Below are 26,917 nucleotides of genomic sequence, written 5' to 3' on the forward strand. Positions count from 1 at the left end.
TGGAAATGTATTTCCCTATCATTTCAACCGAACATCTGCGTCTGTTTATGTGTTGCTGACTTGGATATTACTCCACTGTTTCTAGCGAGTTTCACACGGAACGCAGGCCAGATGTCCCCAACAAACCCCGTAGAGAAGAGTTCCAACCCCCAGTCACCGCACTCCTTCCCCGGCCCAGCCAAGCTGGAGCCAACCAAGGTAATCCTGCTCTACCTGCGCAACCCTTCTCATGAAAAATAATCATTCAGAGGGGTTTCCTATTAAAACAGATAAAGGAAAACCGATAAAGGACTCTGATAAAGGAACTTTGTTTCACATTTACACCTGACTGACAGTTAGTTATAAACGAATATTTTTGATTGGGCATCACACTGGCCTTTGTCAGGCTAATTAAAACTCCGGCAGAGCGCATGATATGCGAAGCCTAAAGCTGTAACTCTTTCAGACTGAGACCAGAAGAATAACTCACATCTCGGCAGAGCAGAAGCGGCGGTTCAACATAAAGCTGGGATTCGACACGCTGCACAGCCTCGTAACGACCCTGAGTTCACAGCCTAGCATTAAGGTAAGGTTCAGGTAGAGGCTTTAAAATCAGTTGGAGGATTGCTGTCTCCAATAATTATTTTGGATTGAGCAGTAAGCTCTCATTTCACGATCAATGACATGATGAATGACATGACTGTTTTTAATATGCTCACAAAAAAACAGGTAGTAGAAGTGAGAAGGTATGTTTCTAAAAAATATGTTCAGTAGAAGCTGCTAGGAAAAAAAGTTATCCTCTCCTTTTTTATGATCTAGTAATGGAGAGGAAATGGTAGTGCTCATAATTTCACAGAACCCTCTTACAGAACAACGATCACACGGGCTCCTGTAATTTTAAAATTTCCAGTTTCTTATGTGGCCAATTGTGCGATGATTTAGATTTAGAACTATATACTGTACAGCTTCACGTCAAAGGGATACAGAAAGGTGTTTATAATAATATGGTTGTAGGTGGACTCCCAGGCCTCTGTCTGCATGACTGTGAGTGTGTCTGCCCACAGATCAGTAAGGCCACCACCCTGCAGAAGACAGCGGAGTACATCAGCAAGATGCAGCAGGAGCGATCCCAGCTTCAGGAGGAGGCCCAGAGGCTGCGGGAGGAGATTGTAGGCCTCAACTCCACCATCAAGTAAGAGCCACACCCAGTTTCTGACCTGCGATACAATGAGCTCTGCCGCTGCACATGCTATGACACTCCCCTCTGAAACAAAATGGCTGATTCCGTATGAATTTCAGCAATGAATATTCCCATTCTCTCCCATTCACAAGTTAAGGACCCTCTGCAATCACTCCAAATGACCAATGCTGAATCTTCCTATAGTGGGATGTATAAGTGCTTTGCTGGTTTCAGGATTTCAAAATATGCAATAGTTATTTGCATCATTTAAATGAATTATTTTAATTGCACAGTGTCCTTAAAATAAAATTTTAAGCTCCATAATATTCTGTTCTGTTCACACATTTTCAAGTACCTCTCAATCGCTCAGACGCGACTCAGAGGTGCGGACTACGTTTCGACAGTGGCGATATCGGTATAGGTCCACTCGTACGGAGACCGGCATTTGAAAGGCCGCACCGTCACGCTCCGCCGTAAGTGATGCGTTTCCTGTCCTTGCTCAGCATGTGCCAGCAGCAGCTGCCCGCCACCGGAGTGCCGATCACGCGGCAGCGCTTCGACCGCATGAGGGAGATGTTCCGCGACTACGTCAGGGCCCAGACGCTGCAGAACTGGAAGTTCTGGATCGTATCCTTCTCATCCACCGCAAAGGACTATGGGACAGTTTCAGAAGCGGGGGCCGGAATGACATTTACGCGTTCATCTGGCCGTACTCACGCCGCTGCTGAGATTTTCGGTGCGATGTAAAATAATCACTTAGGAATGACAGCTCAAAAGGGCAAAATTATTTGCAGCCGGAGAGCTTGCGAAGTGATAGCACTTAGGAGCGATATCTATCAGCGTCAAATTACATTTTTAAATTATCATTAAAATAGGAGTTTTTTGAAGTAAATTAGGAGTGGGGGCAACGCAGATTGTGGTCTAATTTAGAAATACACTTGACTGCTTTTATTAATGCTGGTTGAAATTCAGAGTGATCCGCCTCTCCAGGTGAGCCTTTGTTGCAGCGCCCTTTGTGGCTAACGCGTTAAGACGCCTTTGGGACCAACGCGTTAAAACACCCTGCTCCTTATGCTCCTTAATCCCGTGCTTTCCCAGTTCAGCATCATCATCGAGCCCCTGTTTGAGTCCTACAATGGGATGGTGTCCACGGCGAGCGTGGAGGACCTGTGTCGGACCACCCTGTCCTGGCTGGACCAGCACTGCTCCCTCCCAGCGCTCAGACCCAGTGAGAGCACGCGCGCGCAGTCCGAGCCTCACACTTCATTCAGCCACATTGCACAGTCACGCACAAACATGAGCGCTAACAAAAGGAGGACATTTACTATCCTGAACCATTAAATGCTAGTTATTGTTTTCATCAAAGCATATTCATACTTACAGAGTCGAGCCCTTGCAATGCATTCTTAATGGCAATACATTCACGTAGCCTTTCTAAAGAAGGGACACAGAGGGTTTCACATACAGAATTCCTATCCCCACTTTCTGGTTTTGAACCAGTTTGGCCCTGGGCTTTGAGGTCTCTCACAATACAGTAAACTTGACCTTACAAAGGACAGACAATGTTAAAGTGCTGATTCTCAGCTTTTATTAAGGGGTATTTCAATACATTTTAGTTTCACCATGTAGAAATAACTTTTTATACATAGCCCCCCCCCCCATTTGGCTCAAACATTATGGTGCCCTGAAATGGGGGTCTATGTATAAAAAATGTTGTTATATCTACATGATGAAATCAAAATATATTAGAATACCTAAGCAGTGGACCCACAGTTCTGAAATCATGTATGTATGATGGGTAGGTGAATGATTTTGCATCAGTAAAATGCTTAACGAATTCACCAGTTGAGTGCTGGTTCAAGGAAAGAAAAGCAGCTTCAGACAATTCTGAAGAACACTGCTTCCTGGAGGTGTTTTATGAGTCTTTCACTATAAAACACAAATAGTGTTGCAAGAGTTACAACTCTTTAAACAGCAGACTAGGAGGGGAAGCTGCAGAAGTTGCAAGATTGTGAAATAAGATTTTTCCAGAATCATAAATGAATAAATATGACTTTGGATCTGACACAATATAATTTCTGTGTTAGTAATATTTTTTTGATTAGCTGACAAATGTTCTATCTCCTGTTGTTGTTTTAAACATTGTTATAAAATAAACGTCCACTGAGCAGTATTGCCAAGTTAATTATTACCGGTACTGAATGTTATTAGGTGAACGTTTCAACTGCAGTGGCAGAGTGACGACTTTCAATGTTAATAAAAATACAGATCTAATAATCTGGTTCATCGCTACCATGTGTGGTATTCCTTCCAAAAGCACCTATGCTTGCTGTTTTTATGTTTCTTTTGTTAGATTCAGCTTCCTAGTTAGCCATCTTTATCAAATGGTGGTTTAATGTCCAGTGTTTTGCCCTCGTATGTGTGAAGCAGTGTGTAAAAGAGTTTGTGTGTTTGAATGCCAAATCATTGTATAAGTTTACCACAGTTTCCTGAGTCGGCATCTCATGAGTGGCCCCTCTTTCCTTCTCTCCCTCCCCCCCTCTCTCTTTCTCTCTCTCTCTCTCTCTCTCTCCTCCCCTCTCTTGCCCCTAATTTCTCTTTTCCCAGCCGTCCTCAGTTCACTCCGCCTCCTCAGCACCTCCACCTCCATTCTGACTGACCCCACCCTGGTCCCGGAGCAGGCCACGCGGGCGGTCACCCAGAGCGACCCAGCCCACGGTTACTCCTAGGAAACGAGTCTCTGCTGCGGCCAGCGGGGCAGGCAGCGCCATCGGGGCGCTTGTGTCAGTGGCCTTCACGCCACCGGCGACTTCATCAACAGGGAAACTGTTCACAGTTCTGATTGTTATTTCTGCTGGTAAACCTAAGGGCTACAGATTTATCACCCGTACAGGTCCCCCTAGCTGCACTCTGACCCCCCCCCCCTCCCCTTAACATTCCACATAATTGTCTTCATTGTTAAAAGTATGTCCCTGTACAACTTCTTACAGCTTTCATGCTGGGTGGTTTCTATATTTTGTTTGATGTAAAAAAAAAAAAAGACACCCACTTTGTTCATTTCAGCTGGGGTATGGTTCATCCCATGAATCAATGAAACTGCTAAGCCACTAAATATTAGTGAAGAGATTCACAAACACAGTGCAGTTACGAGGGTTATTTATCTTCTGTTCTCTTGGCAGGGTAGAGCTCGATTTTAGCACCAGCGTGTTTAACTCATCGGACAGAATGTGTACTTGTGTACCTGCATTAGACACTGTATGCAAGACCTGAGTCATTTCTTTTTTTGGGGTCAGAAGTCCCATGTAACATCGTTTAAATTCATATGGTTATTTTAAAATTGGAGTTTCTGAGTATAAAGTATACATAATTTATCTGATTGAAAATTTTCGTTGAGAATGATTGTTGAAACGTTTGTTTTTTTTTTGTTTTTTTATAGTTCGGCACAATGTGAATAACACACGCAAATCTGACTCAAAAAGCAAAAAAACTTGTTTTTGTTTTGATGTTTAAAATGTTTTTATCCATTCTTGAATGTTATCATGGGATTTGACTTGTTTTTGTTTTTTAAATTTGCAACTGTTTGAACATTTTATTAAATAGATTTTTGGTTCAAATCAGCATGGTAGATTACATTAATACAGTATATTCTGGTAATCCCAGTCTCTCCTTTGGTAAAAATCAAGCTCACTTATTCACACTGACCCCTTTCTCTTGTGATCTCAATTTGGTGAAAATCAAAAACAAGCTGAAGTTGCAAGTTAAGAATTGTGACCACTGGTCTACAGTGCAGGAGGTAAACGTTTGTGTATTTCTTAATGTGAAAATGGATGATCTGTAAGCAAGAAAACATCGCCACCAAATTTAACAAAAAGTACAGGACAAAAAATAATAAACATTGAAATAAGATATATTCTGCACACTACTTATGTGCTCCTTAATTATTTTATTTGTCCAGAAGGATCATCCTGAGGATGACCCGGCAACTCTTTATAAGTCATTAGAAACTAGGGGAAGAGGACTTAATTACATTCCTCCAAACAACTTTGCTCCGATTTTATTCTTACTGTAGCAGCCTTCAAACGACCCTATAAAAAAATCAGTTCCATATGTTTAAAGAAAAAGCCGTAAATGAGAAATGGTGAAATGTTCACTTTGAATGAGCCTTTGGAAAATCTTCATTATAGTTAAAACTGATAAGCTTCATATGACTGATTTCATAGTACAGAAGGAATGATCACAGTGCTAACACTCCACAGCCAATTTATCTACACGTCCCAAACAGCCATAAAGCCGTCAGCTGTACATTTTATATGTGTGTTCGCATGCAACATTTTTTCTGTAGTCAGGTCACACCATTAGGATGACAAAATATACCACCATGAGGCAGAGGCATAGGTTGCTGAATATGTAGCACAAATTATTCCCTTTGATATTTTCCTATTGAAAACTGGGCAATGGCGTGTGGTAAATATTGGTGTTCCAGGCCTGTTCATATAACTTTGTGTAGGGATGACAATTGATATGGAACCTTGAATTAGGAGGAAACGTGGAACAGATCGTTAAAATCTGTATAGTGTGAAAGCAACTGTCCCTGGAATTGGATTCACCAAGTGCAAAGCCTATCTCAGAAACACCGTCTGTCGGGGGCAGTAAGTGAGCAGAGATTATTTCTATTTGTGCTGTGTAATCCCCCCTTCCATTAAAACAAAAAAAATAATTATTATTATCTGCTGGAACCCTTTTGTTTTTACTAGCGTTTCATCCTTCCAAAGAACAAAAATTCATGAAACTTTGCATTAAATTCAAGTCCAGTCTGGTCCCAGACAATGTTTACTAACAATTGGCTGAATGGAGGTACTACAAAGAATGCTTCCAAATTTAAAACATCAATAAAATCATTAAAAATCAGTTTCTGCTACATATATAATACTTTGTGAGGCTATAGTCCCAAGTGGGATTAATCTTTCACACCATGCAGCCTAGTGTGAATTCCAAAGTCCATCACTGATTTTTTCAGAAAAAAAAGAAAGTATAAATAATTGATGACATTTTTTGATTGTAGGTCCAATCTACACCAAAATCGCTCACAGGAATCACAGCATATTTTTGTCAATACCGTAAAAATTCTTGGAGTTATGAATGAAAATGCAAAAAGAATACCGTACTGTACAAACCACAATCACACTTATGCACTGTGCAATCTTCACTAAAAAATTGACACCTGAAACAAGTATCTTAAAATAACTGGGTAAAGTTTCAGATTAATAGCTTACACATTCAATTTTTGTCACATTCTTTAAATTGATCTGTACAAACTCACTAAAGTTTATGGAAAAGTGGGCATATTTTACAAGTCAGTAATTTCTTACTAGAAAATTCTGAATAAAAACTCATTTAAAAAAATCTAAGCAAAACCATTAAGTGCATCCTTGATCATCAGATTTCTGGTTAGTTTAGCTTTAAAAAATTAAGCCTTTGTTCTTGTTTCTTTGGTTTACTGAGGTTTATAGTTGACAACAAATCAGTAAAATTAAATGTGCTTCTGGCATATTCCTCATTTCTTCAAATGGCTACAGTCCGCCCTGGTGACTAAGCAGCCAAATCAGCAGATGAAAGCAACCTGTGAAGCTTTTCAAGTGTTTTCAAGGTTGGATTGCTAGAGTAGAGCTGGTGACTTTAATTGACAACCGCTGAAGCTCATTGGCTTTAATGGGGTTTTTTCCCTGTGGTTCAACTCTAAATGGAAGAACAAAGCAAATGTTTGGATCAGAAGGCAATGTGTTCAACATTGAAGTGAGTAACATATCAAATACAACATTTTGCAGGTTGTTTATTCTTAGTTATAATTGCCAAGACAACAGGAGGTACTTCTAGTTTTTCGCATTAAGGATTACAATAGAAGATGGGGAGCATATCATTGCTCAACTTGATTTTTGTGTTTTTATTCAACTTTCAAAGTGAGGTAATGTGCTTAATCCTCTACATTTACAGCAGTTGAAATTCAGCTCAACACCCCTCAGTCTGATTTGTACTTTGTCAAGCTACTTGTCGATCTTCATTCCTGGTCTTGGAGAGCTGCTGTTTTCGTTGTTATCCATCACCTAATTGAACAAACAAAGCAGTCATCGCAGTTAACTCACCTCATCTGGTTTCTTGCATCTGAATTGGCTGCTCATATGAAGGTAAAAACAAAAACCAGCAGAGCTAGACAAGACTTTGAGCTTAATGACAACAGGAGGATTATTGAGTCAGCTGGATAACTGCACAGAGTAAAACCCAGACAGCCTGTTTCATCTCAGTCTATGTTCCAGATTTTGGAGAGTTTCCCAGTTTTACACGGTGCCGTTTTCCAGCGAACTCCGTAATCCTGCTTCATGTTAGAGGCCCCAGATCACACTAAGGGATGTTAAGTCAGTTTGGGATGCCCTTAATGTTGAGTGTAAGTGTTAGCAAGTAGTTGCTGTTTATGCTAACATAACTAAGCACAATGCATATGTAACACTGTGCTAACATGAGCATGCTGTGCCAACATTACATGCTATTATTTACAGCAGGGCTGCCCAACCCTGTTTTTGGGGATCTACCATCCTGTAGGTTTCATTTCAACCCCAATTTGGCACACCTGATTTTACTAATTAGCAGCTCAATGAGATCTATAACTATTGAATGAGGTGTGCTTTGTTTGGGTGGGAGTGAAAATCAACAGGATGGTAGATCTCCTGGAACAGGCTTGATCAAACCTGTTCCAGTGATCTACTGCCCTGAAGATTTTCTCTACAACTCCAACAAATCACGCCTTATTCAACAGTTGGAGATCTCATTGAGCTGCTAATTAGTAGAATCAGGTATGCCCAATTAGGGATGAAATAAAAACCTATAGGACTGTAGATGTCCAGGAACAGGATTTGGCAGCCCTGAGATAATATGAACGTGAACATGCTGGCGTCAGCGTAATATTCTAATGTTTACAGGAACACAGTCGAAGCTAATGCATACAAGAACATTAGTATTAGAGATTAGTATTGGTATACTGTGATAACATTAGTATGCTAATGCTAACAAGCTGGCATTTATGACAACACAATGCAAGCTAACACATATGGGAACATAAGCTAGCAGTGGTATACTATAAGATTAACATGCTAATGCTAGCATGCTAATGTTTATGACAACAGTAAGCTCATGCATATGTTTACGCTAGTATCAGTATACTAGTGCAATCATTTTTACAGCCATGCAATGGAAGAACATGCTAGCATGGCACATCCTATAACATTAGCATGCTAACAGTGGCATGTTATAGTTGATTTTTGTGGATTTTCTTAGATCACATCAATGTTATGTTTTATTGTATAGTCGGTATATATTTTATCGTGGACTTTTGTGAAATTTGGCACATTGATAGAGGACATGCCAAAGTATTCACGCACGAAGTGTTTTGAGGCCATTTGGCCTGGATCGTAGTTTTTGTCCTGTCCCAGACATTATGGAGCTCACTGTACATGAAGTATGTGTCCATTTCTCAGTAAATATATCACATTTAAAAGAATATACACATTATCGGACAAAAGCTGCCTTCCATAGCATCCAGTCACAGTCACTGACAGGGCCAAGATTCAATACCAGACCCCAGTAAATATCCACACTCTGGAACCCTGTGTCTTGGCAGAATGAGCTATGTGGAAATCTCCTCAATTGTGCTGTTCTTTTTTATGCTCTATATAAGCTGTGTACAAATTGACCTGAAAATACATCTATTCTAACATTGTTCTTGTACTCTGCATGTAACATTATTATCCACTGTGGCTACAAGTAATACTATGTGACTGTATGCCCACGATACAGCCAAGTATCTTCCATTATATTTGAAGTTTACAAAACACGATAATGAAATTCTTCTTCAGGAGGATACAAAACACAATAATGAAATTCTTCTTCAGGAGACAGACACCCTGTCGTCCACTTGATATGACGCATAATTTATAAAAGGTCTCCATATTTTATCAAATACATCTGCAATTTAATTCAGTTTTCTGTGGTTTGAGTGTGTCTGCCACATCTCTCACCCAAACAAAGTTTGTGGGTGTGCCAGCTTGTTACCATCTGAGGACAATCTGCCATTTAGGCCAGTGTAAGGATGCAAAAGCAATAGGTCCTAACTTGGACATTGTCATGTGGTCTACCCAATGTAACAAGTATGAAGTCATGGTACAATGCTCTATTCAATTTTCAAACAGTGAGTACATGGCAGGCAGGTTCTCTATTTATGAAGGGATCAATTTCTAACCAAAAGTTATTCAATATTTTAAATGATGAATATATCCTGACAACCATTTTTTCTACCTGCTCCTTATCAGCAGCACCAGATTATATTAGAAGTTTCCCATTTATATAGCTAGACTGTTGCGGGAACAGTTGAGGTGTAGAACAGTCGAGATTCAAATCCCACCAAGTTCCATCACTCCCTTAAAATATTTGAAATACAGAATATTTGCCAGATAATGTCTATAATAGTCGCTGCAGATAGATTCAATAACATTTCCAATGCTTTCCTATTGTAATTTCTCAGGATTGCAGTGAAGTATCTTGTGCTGTTGGTATAAATCTCATTTAAAATGTCTATCTTTAAGTATACATATTTTGATGCATTTGTTTTGTGTTTCTCAAATCAAGTATACACCACATTGCTTCTCAAACAATAAAATGTTTTCACATGTATGGCAACATCATTTCTTTCAATAAAATCCAATGCAAAAATGATTAATTCTTCTGACTTTTCAAAGACCGTTCATCCCATGAATAGTCATTCCATTGTCAGTTTACATTAGTCTCTTGGCAAACGTTCTTATCCAGAGTGATTTACAGAAGTGGAAAACAGTTCGATTGGAAATTTCTTTTTTTCGATTTACTATTTCATTGTGTGTTTTGCAGTTTTGGGAAATTGTTAATTTTGTGCCTGCTTGACTACCCGTCTACCCATTTGGACATGTATTAGTAAGATGCTAATGGAAAACGGAAATAATTCAGGAAAAAACCTCAACCACAGAAAAGGGAATGCACAACGAATCAACCCTCTACATCTGGTTGCATATAAATTACACTAGATGGCGACTGTGAAACGTTACACTCAGTGCCCTCGGCACTTTGGTCTGTTTGACATTGGGATTGTGGATGCGCGTGATGCAGGCGAACTAGAATAAACAATCCTGTCTTTGCTTAAAAAGGAAATGGCTGAATGCACTATATATGTAACAAGCATAATCCAGCTAACAACCTGTTTCTATGTCCGGAATTCAGTGACATGCCTACAATACGTCCTTAATAGTCTTCGGTTGCTTTCACAGTTGCATAAAAGATGCAGATGTTCACTATAGTTGTTGAAGAAAATTATAGGCTTATGACCGACAATAGTAGGCTAATACGGTGAAGCTTGAAGTTTAGGCTACAAAAGCTATTGACAGTGGCCATAATAAAGGGAACGGGGTGTTGAACGTTGATTGTTCACAAAGCAATGTTGCCAGGTGTATGTTTCATTACCACAGACCATATTAATCACAAATCACTCGTTAACTTCTTACAGCTGTACTCTGAAACTCTTCAATTTACGTTTCAAGGACCGACATTTTATGACATCTGGCAAACCTACCTCAAAGCCGCCATGTGTTCATTGCGCTAAAAATGGTTCTAAGCGACAGTACGGTTTTGCTAATTTTATGAGTTCATAGAAAAATGCTATACCTTGCTAGCAAGTCAAGTTCCTTAACAGTCAAAAAATAGTTTAAACGTTCAAGCATTTGGTACACATGATGATGTGAGCGATGGCTGCATGTTTAAATACACTTCGAACAATAGGAAAGCAGCCTCTCACTGTGCTCCTATGGCCGCATACTGCGGCTAGATTGCGCGAGCGTATGGATTTGACTAACACAGTACGCCTAGATAGCTCATAGCAGCTGATTTGCATCGTGTATTGGAAACCATTTCCTAACCGCGATGCAAATCACTACAAACTGTAGCTGTGCAAAGTGTGTCTATTTTAACGGTACTAAATCTGATTTACGGACCTCTTGCCATTTGGAGTCTTAATGATTGGGCAGAGCATTGTGGGGTTAGAATGGAAATTCCCAAATAGAATCTTCGTTGGGGTCCGGCCCCGTCTTTATGATCCAAGTTCACAAATCCTTACCAGAGGTCACTTGATTGGTGAGATCTGTTTATTCTTATTCTTATTATTAAGGAGCTTGGTCAATTATCATTCATTATCATGGATTTATATCTGCATACAAAGCCATGATAATTAAAATAAAAGGATTTTTTCGTTTAATTAATTCCCAGGGAACAAAGTATAAAACATTTTTACCGAGCGTCGGATTGAAGTGGTAGTGTTTTTTGGACGATAAAAGAGATGCAAGGACGCCTCCGATACTGCAGAGGGTGGTGTTTAATATGTTGCGCACAACGCCCTCTATTATCGCTCCTGCCTAATGCGCTGTCCAGCACTTCAGCACTGAAGAGGGAGAGAGAGGGTGCTGAACACAGCCTGAGAAACCAGTGTAGGAGCCTAGGAGGATACGAAACTACAGGCTACGGCTCACCAACAGTAATCTGAAGAATAACCGAATACCCGTTGTTATAAAAAGCGGACCGCCGTGTCAGCTCAGTACATCTACGAGACAGAAGCAGGTGAGATCGCCTGAAAAGCTTCCCCCGCTTTGTATGGGATCAGCAATAAGTTAGTGACAGTAAGCACTTGCATCTGAAGGTAGCGAGCTAGCAAGCTAACGGAGCTAGAAGAAAACCGATTATCCAACATGTTATTGTCTGCAGAAACAGTTTGCGTTGGAATATTTCGGCACGGGAATGTTTTTGTAGGATTAAAAATATATGGCGATTACGAAACTATAGATTGAATGGGAAGCAATTTAGCGAGGTTATGAAAAAATACTCTCCCAGGTAGATGTACGCATCTGTGTTTTGCACTACATTTTTTAGCCTACGATCTACGGTGATTATTTCGAGAGGCAGCGTAATCTATCCCTGAATTAACCTTAATCCGAATGAGAAACTCCTGTAGTCTGTCATTTGATTATGACCAACTAGACAAATGGATCGTAAAAACACGAGGAACGCTGCTTCAGCTGTCCAACTTATATTTGAAAGTAAGCAAATGTCGAACAAAATATTTTATACTTGAGTCACGGAAAAACATACCGTTCAACGTATTTGTTTTGAGATATACTATCGTTAGCTCTGTCATATATTGGTGTTTGGGGAAGGTGTGATACATATATATTTTCGGCAAATTAGTCCTCGCCATTGTCATTGTCAATCCCGTGGTTAGCACAGCAAAACTATCAATAACCCGAAGATGTACCTCAAATCTCTATAATGGCAATCACATTCATTTGGGTCGAAAACCATTTGACGATTTATTAGTGTTTACTCAATGGCTGCAGGCCGTATGTTGGCAAAACACATTAACTTTGGTAAGGGCTGGTCGGGTCCGTCTCATATTACTTTTAATGGATGCTAAATTCAAATAATGTGATAGCGCTTGCAATCTTTCAATGCCACATGTGCCAAGCTAGTGATAACCCGAGAATACAGCATGTCTGCAATTGTGAAATAAATGTGTGTGTGTGTGTGAGCTATTCAAATCTTTTATGATTTTATTTCCCCTTGATTTTTTTCAATATTGAATGACAAAACTCTGTTGGCACTGCATATGTTTGATTGCATTCACTGACAACTTTTGTAGAAGTCTATTGGCTGCTTAGAAGCACTGGACACACATGGCTTGTTTTCCATCAGGCTGACTTTAGGCAACCTGCAGGGCTTGAGATAGATGATAGAGTGAAAGCCTTGTAGTAGGCTTCTGGTGTAATGGAACACACTGTGTGGGGAATTCGCAAGGACTGTTTAATGCTACATGTGCTTAGCTGTTAAAGCAGTGTGATTTTGCCTACTCTGTGGACAATCAGGGCCTGCTCCAATGAGCCCTACTAGTGCTCCTTCATTGCCAGTAATTAGCACACTAATGCATCCATTGCTAGTACTTTTCCTCGTGAAAAGCATGAGCATGTCATTTTGTTGTGTTGACAATCCTTACCTATGAGAAGACAGGTAAATGTGTGTCGCTGAGCCTAATTTATGTGTGCATCCTGAATAGCGCCACAGAACATTGTAGCGAGTGAACGAGACAGCTGGCTCAATTCTTGGTGTTATGTTTCATTATAATGCCAAATTAGAAATTAATTTTACAGACTGTCTGGTCTACTGTGCTCCCAAGGGGGTGTTTTTGACATAAATGAAACCAGTTTACATTTGAAAAATAATAATGAAACAGTGTGTTTTTGGTATAAATATGGTTAATAAAATGCTGCTGAGCTGTTATCATTAAAAATAGTCAGATCAATAATAAATAGTGTCTCAAAAAAAAAACCTCATATATCCATAATTTAAATTAATATTTTTTTTGACATGTATGGTTTGGAAAGTTCTATTTAATTTTCATGTCTGTCTACAATATCAGATGGATGGATTCAGCCTGTTTATAAAATACTGCACTCCTGTGCATATGAATAGTGTGTTATCATACACATCCTAAAATGTGCAAAATGGAAAAACCTTGCAGCATGTGGGGTTTCAACTCAACTTCTCTCAAAGGTGTAGGGCTGGTTTTTTTTCCCATTTTTCTGTAGCCTAACTGCTGTCTTAATGCTGACCACAAATAAGTGTCTGACAATCAAAAAGAAACCATTTAACTTTTTCAAAATGTAATAGAAGTTATCATCCCTTTTTTCTTCAAAACCCTAGCCTCCTACCATTTGGCCAATATAAACAGCAACCCACTTTCACAACTGGGCCCAAGTGTAGCTCCTTTATGATGTGTAAGTGATTTAATTTATATTTGGTCTGCATTGTGTATTGTTTCCATTCCTTCAAATTTTTTAGAACAATTTTGTAGATTTAATCAGAGCACTACTGGAAGACATTTCACATTAGCAAATAGTTATTCTCTTTTATTTGTCTTTTATAATAACTGGAGTGAAGACACAAAAGCACAGAGGCATGATAATTATTGCCCAAATTTAATAGGTAGTAACAAGCACATAAGACGGTGCAAGAGACAAGATACGCTGTGCAAACAAAGTATTTCATTTTAAAACAGCTAACCGGGGAGGAAACTACACTTGAAATTCAGTAGGCATAACGCGTCCGCTTGCGTGTTATTGGAGATCTTGAAATATTGAGAGGGGGCCTGCACCTTGGTGCTTGTTCTGCAGCACATCCCTCTCAAACAGTCGACAGCTCCCCAACACATGGAGCAAAATGCTCTCGTTCAGCACCTGTTCCCCACCCAGTGCAATCTGCTGTAATACACAGGTGACAAACTAATTTCTACCCAAGAAATCTGAGACCAAATAGGATGATTCAACTCAGTGGCAATGGGAGTAGAGTGTGTCATGTGGCTACGACTGGGAATAGATAGCAGAGGAGAAAGCGTTTGAAAATGACCCAGTTCCATGCACCCTGTTATAGAAGCTTGGCTAATGCTAATGCTGCACGTAACTCACTGAATCCTCAGATCTCATACACAGGCAGAGATAAACCGTGTGCAAATACTTCTGTCCTAGCAAACATTTCTGTCCTGATTGCAACTGTTATGCAGGCCTTGAACCTGAGCGTGGCATTTAAAAACAAATTGCAAATGCTTTCATAATATTCGGGAAACTAGATTGGTCAGGATTGGCCCATTGAAAGAAAGGATCCACAGATTCATTTGTCCTTCATGCGGTAAAATGCCGTGGAGGAACTCTGTGAACTTTCCTCATTCACAAAGATCTTATTCAAAGATGAAGCAAATTCACAGACCAAGGTCTACTTTACAGGAAACGGGGGTGACCGTTCCCTTCTTTTATTGTATCTTTTCCAATCACCCAGTTTATTCATTGGTCAGGAGGGTATAATCGAGCATACCAGTGTGCATGTGGAGCCAGCTGAACATGGAACGCATTGTGGAAATGGCCAAATCTACTAAAATGTGTCTCACCTCAAACTGTTATTTCAAACTGAGACTGTTATTCTGTCCTGGCTAATGTGGAGGACATTTTTTATGTCCTTCATATATGGACTTTTAAAAATGGTTTTGGACTGGATGTTGTATTTGGATAAGGATTTTGACTAATTGGATATCTTTCACTTAAGTGTAACATTACTGCAGACTGGGTACTTAAAATGTGCCTTAGTGTCATAGTAACAGGGTCTAACCACTTAGGTATAGGGGTTAAGTAGTCCTTAAAGGACTATGGCCAGAAGGGCTTGAGTTTCAGGTGGGAAAATGAAGTGTCAGTGCACTTTTCCCTGGCTGAGTAATGTGTAATACATGTGTTATGCAAGTGTTGACAAGAGAGCGTGTGTTTGAGTGAGAGTATGCATATTTGTCATTGGAAAATAATCAAACATTCCTGTTTTTCTTGACTCAGACTTCTGTTACGTTGTGCTCTCTAGCTACAGGAGCTGTTTGCCGTTGAACTTTACAGAGATGCTCTCTTTTCCTTCGCTGTCCTTGTTCTTCCACACTTTGTGCCCTGATTCGGAGCGCTGCTTTCTACCTCCTGTCCTACTTCCCTGAAAGACATATCGTGTTGGCAGGGGTGGGGAATTACAAGTGGGATGAGATGGCAGTGGGGGGGTGTATGCGCAGAAACACAGATGAAGCTTCCAGCTACCACAAGGATTATTTATTTATTTATTTATTGATTTATTTACTTTAACCAGTACCATTGAGATCCGGAGTATTTTTTTCAAGAGGGACCTGGCCAAGGTGGCAGCCAACACAGTGTCTAGTATAAAACAATAGAATACATATAACATATAAAATGTACAATTAAAAAAAAAAATCACAAAAGAATATGATTCAAACACAGCACATGCTTTGTCCTCCACCACATCACTTGATCGTATTTTTCCTGCAAGCCTGTCTGGTCTGACCTCCTGTTTGAAATCGAAACCATTCATCGCTGGGGCGAAAAAAGACAGAAAAGAAATGTGCAAAAATTTATTTCTCAATTATTCAAGACATAAGCGCAAGAAGATGCTCTTAAGATGCTCCTTTCTTTCCAGGGAGGGCAGGGGGGGGGTGTCTGCTGTTTTCAGTCCCCTCCCTGATATGCAGTTCTGTTGCTTTAACAGTGCCAGTGGAAACACTGCACTCTCAACTGTTTGCTCGCGGTTGATTCATGCCTGTAGAGAGTGTAGAGCAATACGATGGATGAGGCCTATTCTATCATTACGATGAATGGCCTGCAATCACAATTCCTATCAGTAAAGTTAAGCCCTGTTTCGGCAGGTCTGTAGTATTCCACTTGGTTACTAAACGCGAATCAGCTCTGTGCGGCAGTGGCGGGTTAAAAGATTCCAAACATGTCCCCCAAGCTAAGGGCATATCACCGGAGAGAGCGGACAGCTAACCTAACACGTCTCATTAAAGCACGTAATTATTCCATATGTGACCAGCCTTTTTATGGATTCGCAGTCGGTTCAATGATAATTTTCATTGGTATCTGCGTAAAATGTGAAAGGATGTGGAATCGCGATATTTTGACCGGCAGGCAGCTTTTGATACTCGCGCGCACGTGCAAGCGTTTTAATATTTTGTGCGTGGCCTTACCGAAGCCATCTTCGCAGATGAGAGAACGTACCTCTCTGCTCCTCGCTGTTTTTTAAATATCTGCATTCTGGACAGATGCCCGCATTTGCAATGTACAATTACCATATACGCTATGATTTCTCTTCAACTGGAAGTTTTTTTTTGTTTATTTTTTTTTTACTTTTTGAAGTATTTTCTTGTTGCGTGCAAAAATGAGATTGCTTCAGTGCAGTAAGAGTGTAGCACTACATCATGTTTTTTATTAATCAATTAACTGTTCTATTATGCGGCAGTATTTATTACTTTGGGTAATAGATGTTTGTTCTCATTTGTTACTGGGTTTAGGAGTAACCAAGTGTATCTGTTTCGTGTAAAACGATTTTTCCCCACCGTTTATGTGTGGAATGACATTCATATGTATGAAGCCTTAGAATCACCTGAGATCACATTCTTTCAAACCAGTCATGGATGTTTCAGGTGTTTCCATGCACTAAAATGGTCAAATGGTTAGTTGTGAAAAGCTGTTTTATTATATAGCATGTTTTGGTGCTGACTGCAAAAAATAAAATTAGGTAAATAATAATTATTATAATAAATAAAAAATAAAATAATAATTCACCAGGAAGCTAAATGTGCTAATGGTACTTCAACCTGTCCAAGATAAAATCGTATTATCTGTTTGAATATAACTGAAGGTGAAAATGAAAAGAACTTTTTTTTGATGTACTTTTGAGATTGAAAAGTGAAAATTAAAAATATCTCATGCTGTCTCTCTCCAAAAACAAAGAGGAAAAAAACAGAAAAAAGTGTGATACGATTTTACACATTAAATGCATCCAGCATCCACTCAAATGATGCTTTTTATATGGTGTGCCTTGTACTCTGTCTTTATTTCTGGGGCGGTGGAGGGGAATTTTGTGCTAATATTGGAATCAGTAATTGTCCTATGCTGTCATTCAACCACCCAAAGGTCAACAGTTGGCACCTTAGTGCAATCCAATGAGTCCGGGAAGAATTCTTCATGTCCCACCAGAAGCCCATTTACTATTTCAATATTAGATAAGAACATCATATCAAATCATAGTCATTTCATAAGCACTCATGCGTGTTTATGTCAAACCACAAGCACTGCCGTAGGGTTAAGTGTAGGGGTTTGATTTATATTTACTTCTGTGGTATTTTATGTCAGGTGTCATTCCCTATTATGTATTATGAAGTTTTGATGATGGCGAGTTATGCAGACTTCTTTGGAGGGCTTGATTTATTTAAGGTTTTTACATCTTGATTATATCTTTCATATTTAAGAAATATATCTCCTCCTTTCAAATCGTCCTCTCTTTGTATATCCTCCTTGTTTATGTTAAAGATTATAAACAGGAGAGCACTATTAAATTTGTACATCTCAAAGACCATTATTTTCTTGTTTGATGGGATTATCTGCAGTGGAATGTAATTGCAAGGTAAAAATGATTTACTTTTACATTTCCTTATTTTTGAGCATTATGCTAATGTTTGTCCTATTTAATGGGCTGGTAATCACATATGCTGTCATTTGTTCATATTTCTGCACATTTATTATTACTTATTCATTTTTGTTTGCAGCATTATTCATAATACAAATAAATAATGGAACCTCTACTTTATATATCTCCACAAAAGCCATTCAGAGCTGTCCTCGATAATATTATTTTAATTATGGAATTTGATGAAACTGCATTATTCAACTCCGTGCCGTAAAAACTTCAGAGAGATGAAATAAATCAGCTTTCTGACGGGAAGCACTGGGAAATTTGTTTGAAACTCAGATGAAAGGTTGGGTGTTCATGGCCAAACAGAAAGGGCACACACAGTCTTTAATGAACACCAATATTTCTCTCTCTCTCTCTATATCTCTCTCTCTCTCCTCCCTCTCTCTGTCTCTTCCCCCACCCCACCCCCCAACTTCAGAGTAGCTTTGAAGTTCCAGCAAAGACAGAGAGGAGGGGGTGGGTTGGAAGAGGGAGGGAGGGAGGGAGGGAGGAAGAGCGAGAGCACGGGCAACAGCAATGCAGTAATGATCTTTTGATCTCGTCCGTCTCGTGAGAGATCTTGAGCCTCCTGGGCATGACCCAGACGTGCAGGACGAGGAGCGCGAACAGAGCACCGTCTCCTGAACTCACCGCACGGCGGCCATCTCAGCTGGCCCGGGCCTGCCAGTCTTGTGAGCTCGCTCCCTACTCCCTCTCTTAACCTGGAGCCCTGGGTGAGAGGGCGTGGTCCAATCACGTGCCTGCATTAGGGACATCACTCCTGCGGTCAGGGTGTTCGGTTCCTGTCTTCAGTCCTTCAGCGACTCCAGGCCGGATCTAGGCCGATTCTGGGCCGATTCTGGCCCGAAGTCAGCACCACCGGGCCGGACTCCGGGCGCAGATCCGGCTCGGAGTCGCTCGCTTTCTGGGTATCGGTCGGAGGCGACGTCGTCGCAAACCGAAACCTTCAAAAAAATCCATTCGCGGCGGCACCAGGTTTCCCCTTCGACTTTAAGGGTGCGGCCGCGGCGTCCGGACGCTCCCAAGCTCAACCGCTGAATAATGCAAGAGGAGAGTGTCCGATTTCCAGGCGTACAAAAAAAAAGGGGGATCGAATGAGGGCCCGGGGTTCGGGTTTCGGGCGAGCGGGACGGGGTGACGCGAGCGAAGGAGGATCGAGCGACGCCTCTTGTCATCTGCGGAGGAGGAGCAGAGCAGCTGGCCCCGGCTAAATGGTCGTCCGGAGCCATCTGGCTCACACCGCGCCGCGCGAGGCCCGCCCGGTAACCGGCGAGGTGCGGCGTCTCATTAGAGAGACAAAAGAAAGAGAAGAGGGGAGAGGGCCAGGAAGAGAAAGGGGGACAGAAGCCAGAAGGGAGGAAGAGAGGGAGACGGAGAGAGAGAGACGGCGAAGGCGGCATCTCACGCCGCCGTTGACGGGTGACGGCGGCGACGCGCGCGTTTCCTCCGTCTTAGCGACGGCGGCGTCGGCTCTCCCAGGTTTAATTATTGCCTAAACGGTGCGGTGCTGTATTTCACAGGATTGGAAATAAACACCGCGGCTGACGGGAACTCTCCCCAGGCCTGGGTTTAATCAGCTTTTGTCCCTTAACTTTGATGTGCAAACAAATTAAAGTGTTCCTTTTTTTTTTTTTTTTTTCCTCACAAACCCAGCTTGGTGGCATCATTTTCTTGGAGGCTGAGCTCGGCAAACTGTGTCTGAAGATAAGCACTAACGCTCGCATTTAACTCGAGAGTTAAGAACAAACTAATTCCGAAGTTAAGGACACGTTTTTGATCGAGTCCATGGCCGTGTTTGATAGCGAGGGATGTGAATTTGTTTTAAAGAAAGCATCCATCATTCCAGACTTTTTTCTCTTCTGTTGCAGGACATTGAACTGAGGACGCTGTCTCCTTTGTGTACTTTGCTTTCTCAATGGGTGCTTGTAACAATGACTAAAGGTCTCGGTGATTGTCGTCTTCTTCAAACAAAACCAGCAACAGATGTACTCTGTCAACAAAAATATTTACATTCGTTTTACTCAGTAATAAATGGCCCATAGGGATGACAGCCATTTTAACTGAGGAGAAGCTGATTTCTTTTTCTAAACATTAACGCTGGCCATATTTCACTTAAAAAAAAAAACTCCTCCTTATCAAGGAGGACCTGGCCAACTTAGTGGATCCAGTTGCAATGTTTCATTTTATTCATACGTCTGTGTCATAAAGGCATCGTTAAACAAGGTATTGACTGGTTCATAATATATTGCAGCAGTATGGGAATGCTCAAAAACAGACCAAACAAAATGGCCACACCTGAATTCTAATTTTATAGCCAAATTTAGGTTACAGCTCCAGAGAGAGGACAGGAGCATAAAGACGGAAGTGTGAAGATGGATTTAAACGTACACTTTGAATTTCATATCTGCTGAAAATTGGATTTCCTTCCCGTAATATTCAGGGGATTGAGATGCGAATTCTTCTGCGGCTGCCATTCACAGATGTGACCCCATTCTGAATACTGGGCACATACTGTGTTGGCAGAACTGCTGTAAGGTAACAAAAAAAGAAGAAGAGAGGTCTCTGGCCTTTCTCTCCCCTTGTCTGTTTTCCGTGTCGTGAATCACGTCTCTGTCTGGCGTGTCGAAGTGGGCGGGGAACAGCGGGCGCCACCTTTCTCACCTTCATTCGTCTCCACGGCGATAAATAATCAGAGACCTTCCCGAGCCTGTTGGGATAATTGAACGTGTGTGTGTGTATGCGTGTGCTTGTGCGTGTGGTGTGACTGGGCGGGTGTGTGTATGTGTATGCGTGTGTGTGTGGTATGACTGGGCAGGTGTGTGTATGCGTGTGGTATGTGTGTGGTGTGACTGGGCGGGTGTGTGTATGCGTGTGTGTGTGGTGTGACTGGGCGGGTGCGTGATGCGTGTGACTGGGTGGTGTGGTATGACTGGTGCGGCGGTGTGTTTGTATGCGTGTGTGTGTGGTATGGACTGGGCAGGTGTGCGTGTGACTGGGCGGGTGTGTGTATGTGTGTGGTGTGACTGGGCGGGTGTGTGTATGCTGTGCTTGTGCGTGTGGTGTGACTGGGCGGGTGTGTGTATGCGTGTGTGTGTGGTGTGACTGGGCGGGTGTGTGTATGCGTGTGGTATGTGTGTGGTGTGACTGGGCGGGTGTGTGTATGCGTGTGGTATGTGTGTGGTGTGACTGGGCGGGTGTGTGTATGCGTGTGGTATGTGTGTGGTGTGACTGGGCGGGTGTGTGTATGCGTGTGGTATGTGTGTGGTGTGACTGGGCGGGTGCGTGTATGCGTGTGCGGGTGCGTGTGGTATGACTGGGCGGGTGTGTGTATGTGTATGCGTGTGTGTGTGGTATGACTGGGCAGGTGTGCGTGTGACTGGGCGGGTGTGTGTATGTGTGTGGTGTGACTGGGCGGGTGTGTGTATGCGTGTGCTGGTGCGTGTGGTGTGACTGGGCGGGTGCGTGTATGCGTGTGCTCGTGCGTGTGGTGTGACTGGGCGGGTGTGTGTATGCGTGTACGGGTGCGTGCGGTGTTTGGACGGGTGTGTGTATGTGTGTGCGGGTGCGTGCGGTGTGACTGGGCGGGTGTGTGTATGTGTGTGCGGGTGGTGTGACTGGGCGGGTGTGTATACGTGTGCACGCGTGTTTGGACGGGTGTGTGTATGCGTGTGCGGGTGCGCGCGGTGTGACTGGGCGGGTGTGTGTATGCATGTGCGGGTGCGCGCGGTGTTTGGGCGGGTGTGTGCATGTGTGTTCGGGTGCGTGCGGTGTGACTGGGCGGGTGTGTGTATGCGTGTGCGGGTGCGCGCGGTGTTTGGGCGGGTGCGTGTATGCGTGTGCGGGTGCGCGCGTGTTTGGCGGGTGTGTGTATGCGTGTGCGGGTGCGCGTGGTGTTTGGGCGGGTGTGTGTATGCGTGTGCGGGTGCGCGTGGTGTTTGGACGGGTGTGTGTATGCGTGTGCGGGTGGGCGTGGTGTTTGGGCGGGTGTGTGTATGCGTGTGCGGGTGCGCGTGGTGTTTGGGCGGGTGTGTGTATGCGTGTGCGGGTGCGTGCGGTGTGACTGGGCGGGTGTGTGTATGCGTGTGGTGTGACTGGGCGGGTGTGTGTATGCGTGTGCGGGTGCGCGCGGTGTTTGGGCGGGTGTGTGTATGCGTGTGCGGGTGCGCGCGGTGTTTGGGCGGGTGTGTGTATGCGTGTGCGGGTGCGCGCGGTGTTTGGGCGGGTGTGTGTATGCGTGTGCGGGTGCGCGTGGTGTTTGGACGGGTGTGTGTATGCGTGTGCGGGTGGGCGTGGTGTTTGGGCGGGTGTGTGTATGCGTGTGCGGGTGCGCGTGGTGTTTGGGCGGGTGTGTGTATGCGTGTGCGGGTGCGTGCGGTGTGACTGGGCGGGTGTGTGTATGTGTGTGCGGGTGCGTGCGGTGTGACTGGGCGGGTGTGTGTATGCGTGTGCGGGTGCGCGCGGTGTTTGGGCGGGTGTGTGTATGCGTGTGCGGGTGCGCGCGGTGTTTGGGCGGGTGTGTGTATGCGTGTGCGGGTGCGCGCGGTGTTTGGGCGGGTGAGTGTATGCGTGTGGTGTGACTGGGCGGGTGTGTGTATGTGTGTGCGGGTGCGCGCGGTGTTTGGGCGGGTGAGTGTATGCGTGTGGTGTGACTGGGCGGGTGTGTGTATGCGTGTGCGGGTGCGCGCGGTGTTTGGACGGGTGCGTGTATGCGTGTGCGGGTGCGCGCGGTGTTTGGACGGGTGCGTGTATGCGTGTGCGGGTGCGCGCGGTGTTTGGGCGGGTGTGTGTATGCGTGTGCGGGTGCGCGCGGTGTTAGCGCTTGAGTGCTTGCCTGCCCGTGAGCGCTTTGTGTGCCCTTCTTTAGCAGGAGTGGTGCATGTAGCGTGTTGATTGGATGACTCAGCCACCTGATTTGTCTGTCACATCATTGCGGCAATGGAAACCGTTACTTAGTGAATCATTTATTTGGTCTGGTGAATGGGGATGGGGGGAGGGGGGGAATTGTCCAAAATGTCTTATGCAGGTGTATTCATCACGAGTGGAATTACTCAGAGGTACACATTAATAAAAAAATAGCTTTGAAAAGCAACGTAAGAAAAACACAATTATTGGATTGTAACTGTATTGCACTTAAACATGACAAGGTTTCATTTGGCTTTTAGCAGCCAAGAGCAGTAGAAATTTCCAGAAAATGATTTAGCAGCTGTGTCCTTCAAAGCATAGGGAAATAATTAATATAATTAATAGTACATGAATATAAATGTAATAGTTTAATCATGAATACTTTTTTCCTTCTTTAAAGTGTGATGTGGCAAAACACGTTTATCCTAAGAATAAGAAGCATGGAGTCGACCATTGGGGATAGGAGGGAAGATTCTTACCCATAGATTATTGGTTTGAGTTCCAGGTGGGGCACTGTACCGTTGGGTCTTTGAGTTAGGTACTCAGCCCAAATTACTTATTCGTAAATATTAAATAATTAAATATTAATAACTATAATGCATAAATATCTAGTACATATGCAAGCTGTATGTATGTACATTATGTGAACTATAAGCAATGTGTAGGCAGTCCAGGATTAAGATTATATGCTAAGCAGATAAATAATGATGTAAACAGGCATCTGAGGAGTGGGCGGATGGAATAATGAGCCCGGTTTCCGTGCGGGGGTTTCCAGGCGAGAGGTCGCTTCATTGGCATGTGAGGCAACAGGGCTGCTCAAGTGCAGTCCTGCAGGGCCACAGCACAGCAGGGTTCCCAGGCCTCTTTAACCCATTAGCGCTATCGGGGGGCTGGTGATTGGTGCTAATTTGGCGCAATCAAGACGGTGATTATTTGAATCGGTCGGTTTAGATCAGATTGTTGACGGGTCCAAAAGCTTGTACTAGATACCGGGGCCTTCCTTCCAAGAACCAGGATTAAGAAGCTCTGTGGTACAAAAAGTAGTTCTTCGTAGACGAATGTGAACAAAAGCAGTGAAAATTTAAGCTTTCTGGAATGAAAGTGGTCGTTTGAACCTTTTAGATGCGATGACCTTAACGCAGGAGCAGCAACTTCCTGGTCGTAAAAAACCCTTTGGGCCTCCTGACAAGTTGCTATTAGCATTCCGTCCAGCCATCTTCGCTTCTCCTTCAGTTTCTCCATATTCTGCATGGATAAGCACCATCAACGCTGTTAGCTTCTTGCAGTTATTTAGCTACATTCAGTGACCGGTGTGGTAGTTTGCTGCGTATTTGCCTGCCAAATGTCATTTGACAAGCTAATACGGTTGCAGTAGTGGTTTGTGCTTTGTCATTAGAAATGATTAAACTTGACTCGTTCTTAAAATTTTTGTGTTGTTTCTCGGTTTAGTTTTGATATCTGATATGTTGCTTTTTAATATACATTTCATGCTTAGGTCAACGGTCTTACACAGCAAAAAAATGATTTGGTGGGATACATAAAACAGGGTATTGGCCATTAGGCCTATTTGTTCTTGTTAAATAGCATGTTACTTATTTGTCAAACAGCGTGCTACTTAAATCCAATGTTACTTTAGGGATTGCCTGGAATGCAAGGGAGAGGAACTACAACTTGTTGGGAATCTCAGTCACGTGGGAAGGTCTACGGCATGCGCGCGCGACTGAGCTCCAGCGAGCGATTTGTTTGTTTGTTTGCCCCGCTCTCCGCGGAGGTTATGTTTGTCTTCGCATCTCCTCCACCCCCCCCCGTGTAATTTTCAGGATTACTGTAATTACGCGGGAGCTCCGCGGCGTCGTCGTCGGACGTGAGTGACAGCTCGCCGGAAAGGCCCGTTGTCTGCGGAAAACGCGGAAAGCGCGAAACGCGGAGACGTTCCGTGTCAGCCGCGGCGTGCGAGACCGCTAACCACGCACCGCGGCTCTGGTTCAATCGCTCTGTTGCCCCCTGCTTTTTTTTTCTTCTTCTGAGAAAGGCCAATTGCAGGTTTGGCTGCCCTCAAGATCGGCTCTTTGAGTGGAAAATTGCCACTCTCAAGCAAATGCCACGGCAGTTGATATTTCACAAAGTAATTTTGATGGGTGTTTGGGCGGGTGTTTGCTGTGGGTGTTTGTCAACGATGCTTGGCTTGAATTGCCAACACTCTTTGTTCCATCGATAGGCTTCCTCAGCGCGTTTAGCTCTAAGTTGTACACGGTTCATATTCAAGCAGTTAATTTGTATCCATTTCCAGCTAGCAGGTATTATGTTGCTCATGGGAGCACTTCTAAATTAGACCGGCACATTTTATACTCAAGTGAATAAGATATCTCACATTGTACCAGCTATAGTTGAATATTCTGGCATTTCAAAATCTGGGCTTCTGTCCATTTAATGGCCTAATATACTGTATATCCACTGAGAAACACATTTTAAAGCATAATCAATGCTAATCGTATTGACAACAATGGTTTTTTTCATTTGCTTCACATTAATTGTTTCATGTAATGTGAAGATCTCAATTTCTTTGTGGAAAAATACATTTTAAAATCAGCCTCTTTTAAATGGAAAAAATAACAATTTTTTTTTACTGGCAATAAAATAACATACTGCTGCCTTTTCTTTCTTAACACCACTTAACTAACAAACGCAATGAGCTTGCAAATTGGACAAAAGTAGGCTAGGCGATTGTTGGAATTGCATTAAAGTGTAAAACACTTCTTTTTTTTTGTAGAAATATTCATAATATTCTCCATTAAAGTTAAAGCTCAGATTAATGATAAACAATCGGCATCTGGTTGTGAGAATTGCAGAAATAAATCTCTGGGATTGTTCTCTACCCCGCGCTTCAGTACATCAGCGCTGGCTCAAGTCCAGAGAGACGCGGCTGCCTTTGTGCCGAGCCCCGATCAGAGCTAGCCGGCGGCGCGTGCGATAGAACTTCAAGCCCGCCCGTTTTTTTGATGTTCAGAGTGCAGAGAACTAATGATCTGATACCCCCAGGTTATCAATTAACACTCATTTTTGGGGGTAGGCGCGAACGAGTGTTTTGATCGTGAGAACTGTGGAGAGAAAAAAAAAAACATTTAAAAGGACTGCCTGCGCTCTCTTCGACTTTGACTCTCATTGTGACGGTTCCCGGTTACTGACATGCCTCCTCGGTGGCCATTTGAAGGCCGCGGCAGTGTCTTTGTGAAGACCGGGATGAATATGGGTAAGATTAAAGGCATTCAAAAATAACAGACGGGACGTAGAAGTGTGAGACAGGTTTACAAGAACTCTGTAATATTTTAAATCACTGGAAAGTGATTGACATGTGGGCACACAACATGGGACGCTCAGACAGCCTATCAGAATTTACTGGAGATGAGAATTTACAGGAAATTGCTTTAAGTACATTATTGAACTGAATGGGCTGTTGTGAACTGATCCTTAACGGAAATTAATTTGTTCCTGTGTCACGCCTTCACCTACAATGTTTTTCATGATGTCATTATGTTATAGGCCTACGGTACAGGTTTTTTTCAACAGAGATTTCTTAGTGTAAATTCTGTTATTGGGATCTGATGAAAGCACGCTCATCTACCGACTTATTTTAGACGTAGAGGTGGTGAAATTTTTTTCACCGAGCACCACAGC

At 42.7% G+C, this 26,917-nt stretch overlaps 2 protein-coding genes across 6 annotated transcripts in view; both read left to right on the forward strand.

The window, feature by feature from the left end:
• The window catches only part of LOC135263799 (carbohydrate-responsive element-binding protein), a 30,907-nt gene extending 26,134 nt beyond the window's left edge, over positions 1 to 4,773 (forward strand). Inside the window, exons 12-17 of the mRNA XM_064352198.1 lie at positions 86 to 198; positions 446 to 565; positions 1,044 to 1,171; positions 1,663 to 1,786; positions 2,258 to 2,387; positions 3,767 to 4,773. Of these exons, the coding sequence (XP_064208268.1) occupies positions 86 to 198; positions 446 to 565; positions 1,044 to 1,171; positions 1,663 to 1,786; positions 2,258 to 2,387; positions 3,767 to 3,888 (737 nt within the window). The 3' untranslated portion in view covers positions 3,889 to 4,773. The remainder of the gene's footprint in view (positions 1 to 85; positions 199 to 445; positions 566 to 1,043; positions 1,172 to 1,662; positions 1,787 to 2,257; positions 2,388 to 3,766) is intronic.
• A 2,082-nt stretch (positions 4,774 to 6,855) lies between these two features.
• Positions 6,856 to 26,917, forward strand: part of srrm3 (serine/arginine repetitive matrix 3) — a 109,819-nt gene continuing 89,757 nt past the window's right edge. For 2 of the 5 annotated variants that reach the window (XR_010332542.1, XR_010332543.1), the window contains exon 1: positions 6,856 to 6,952. Coding sequence is in view for 2 of the 5 variants with exons in the window: in XM_064352199.1 (XP_064208269.1) it covers positions 6,869 to 6,952 (84 nt within the window). In the remaining 3 variants the exon portion in view is untranslated. The other 3 variants (XM_064352199.1, XM_064352200.1, XM_064352201.1) reach the window with 3 other exon arrangements.

This window comes from Anguilla rostrata, chromosome 9 (assembly GCF_018555375.3).
Source record: "Anguilla rostrata isolate EN2019 chromosome 9, ASM1855537v3, whole genome shotgun sequence".
Lineage (NCBI taxonomy): Eukaryota > Metazoa > Chordata > Actinopteri > Anguilliformes > Anguillidae > Anguilla > Anguilla rostrata.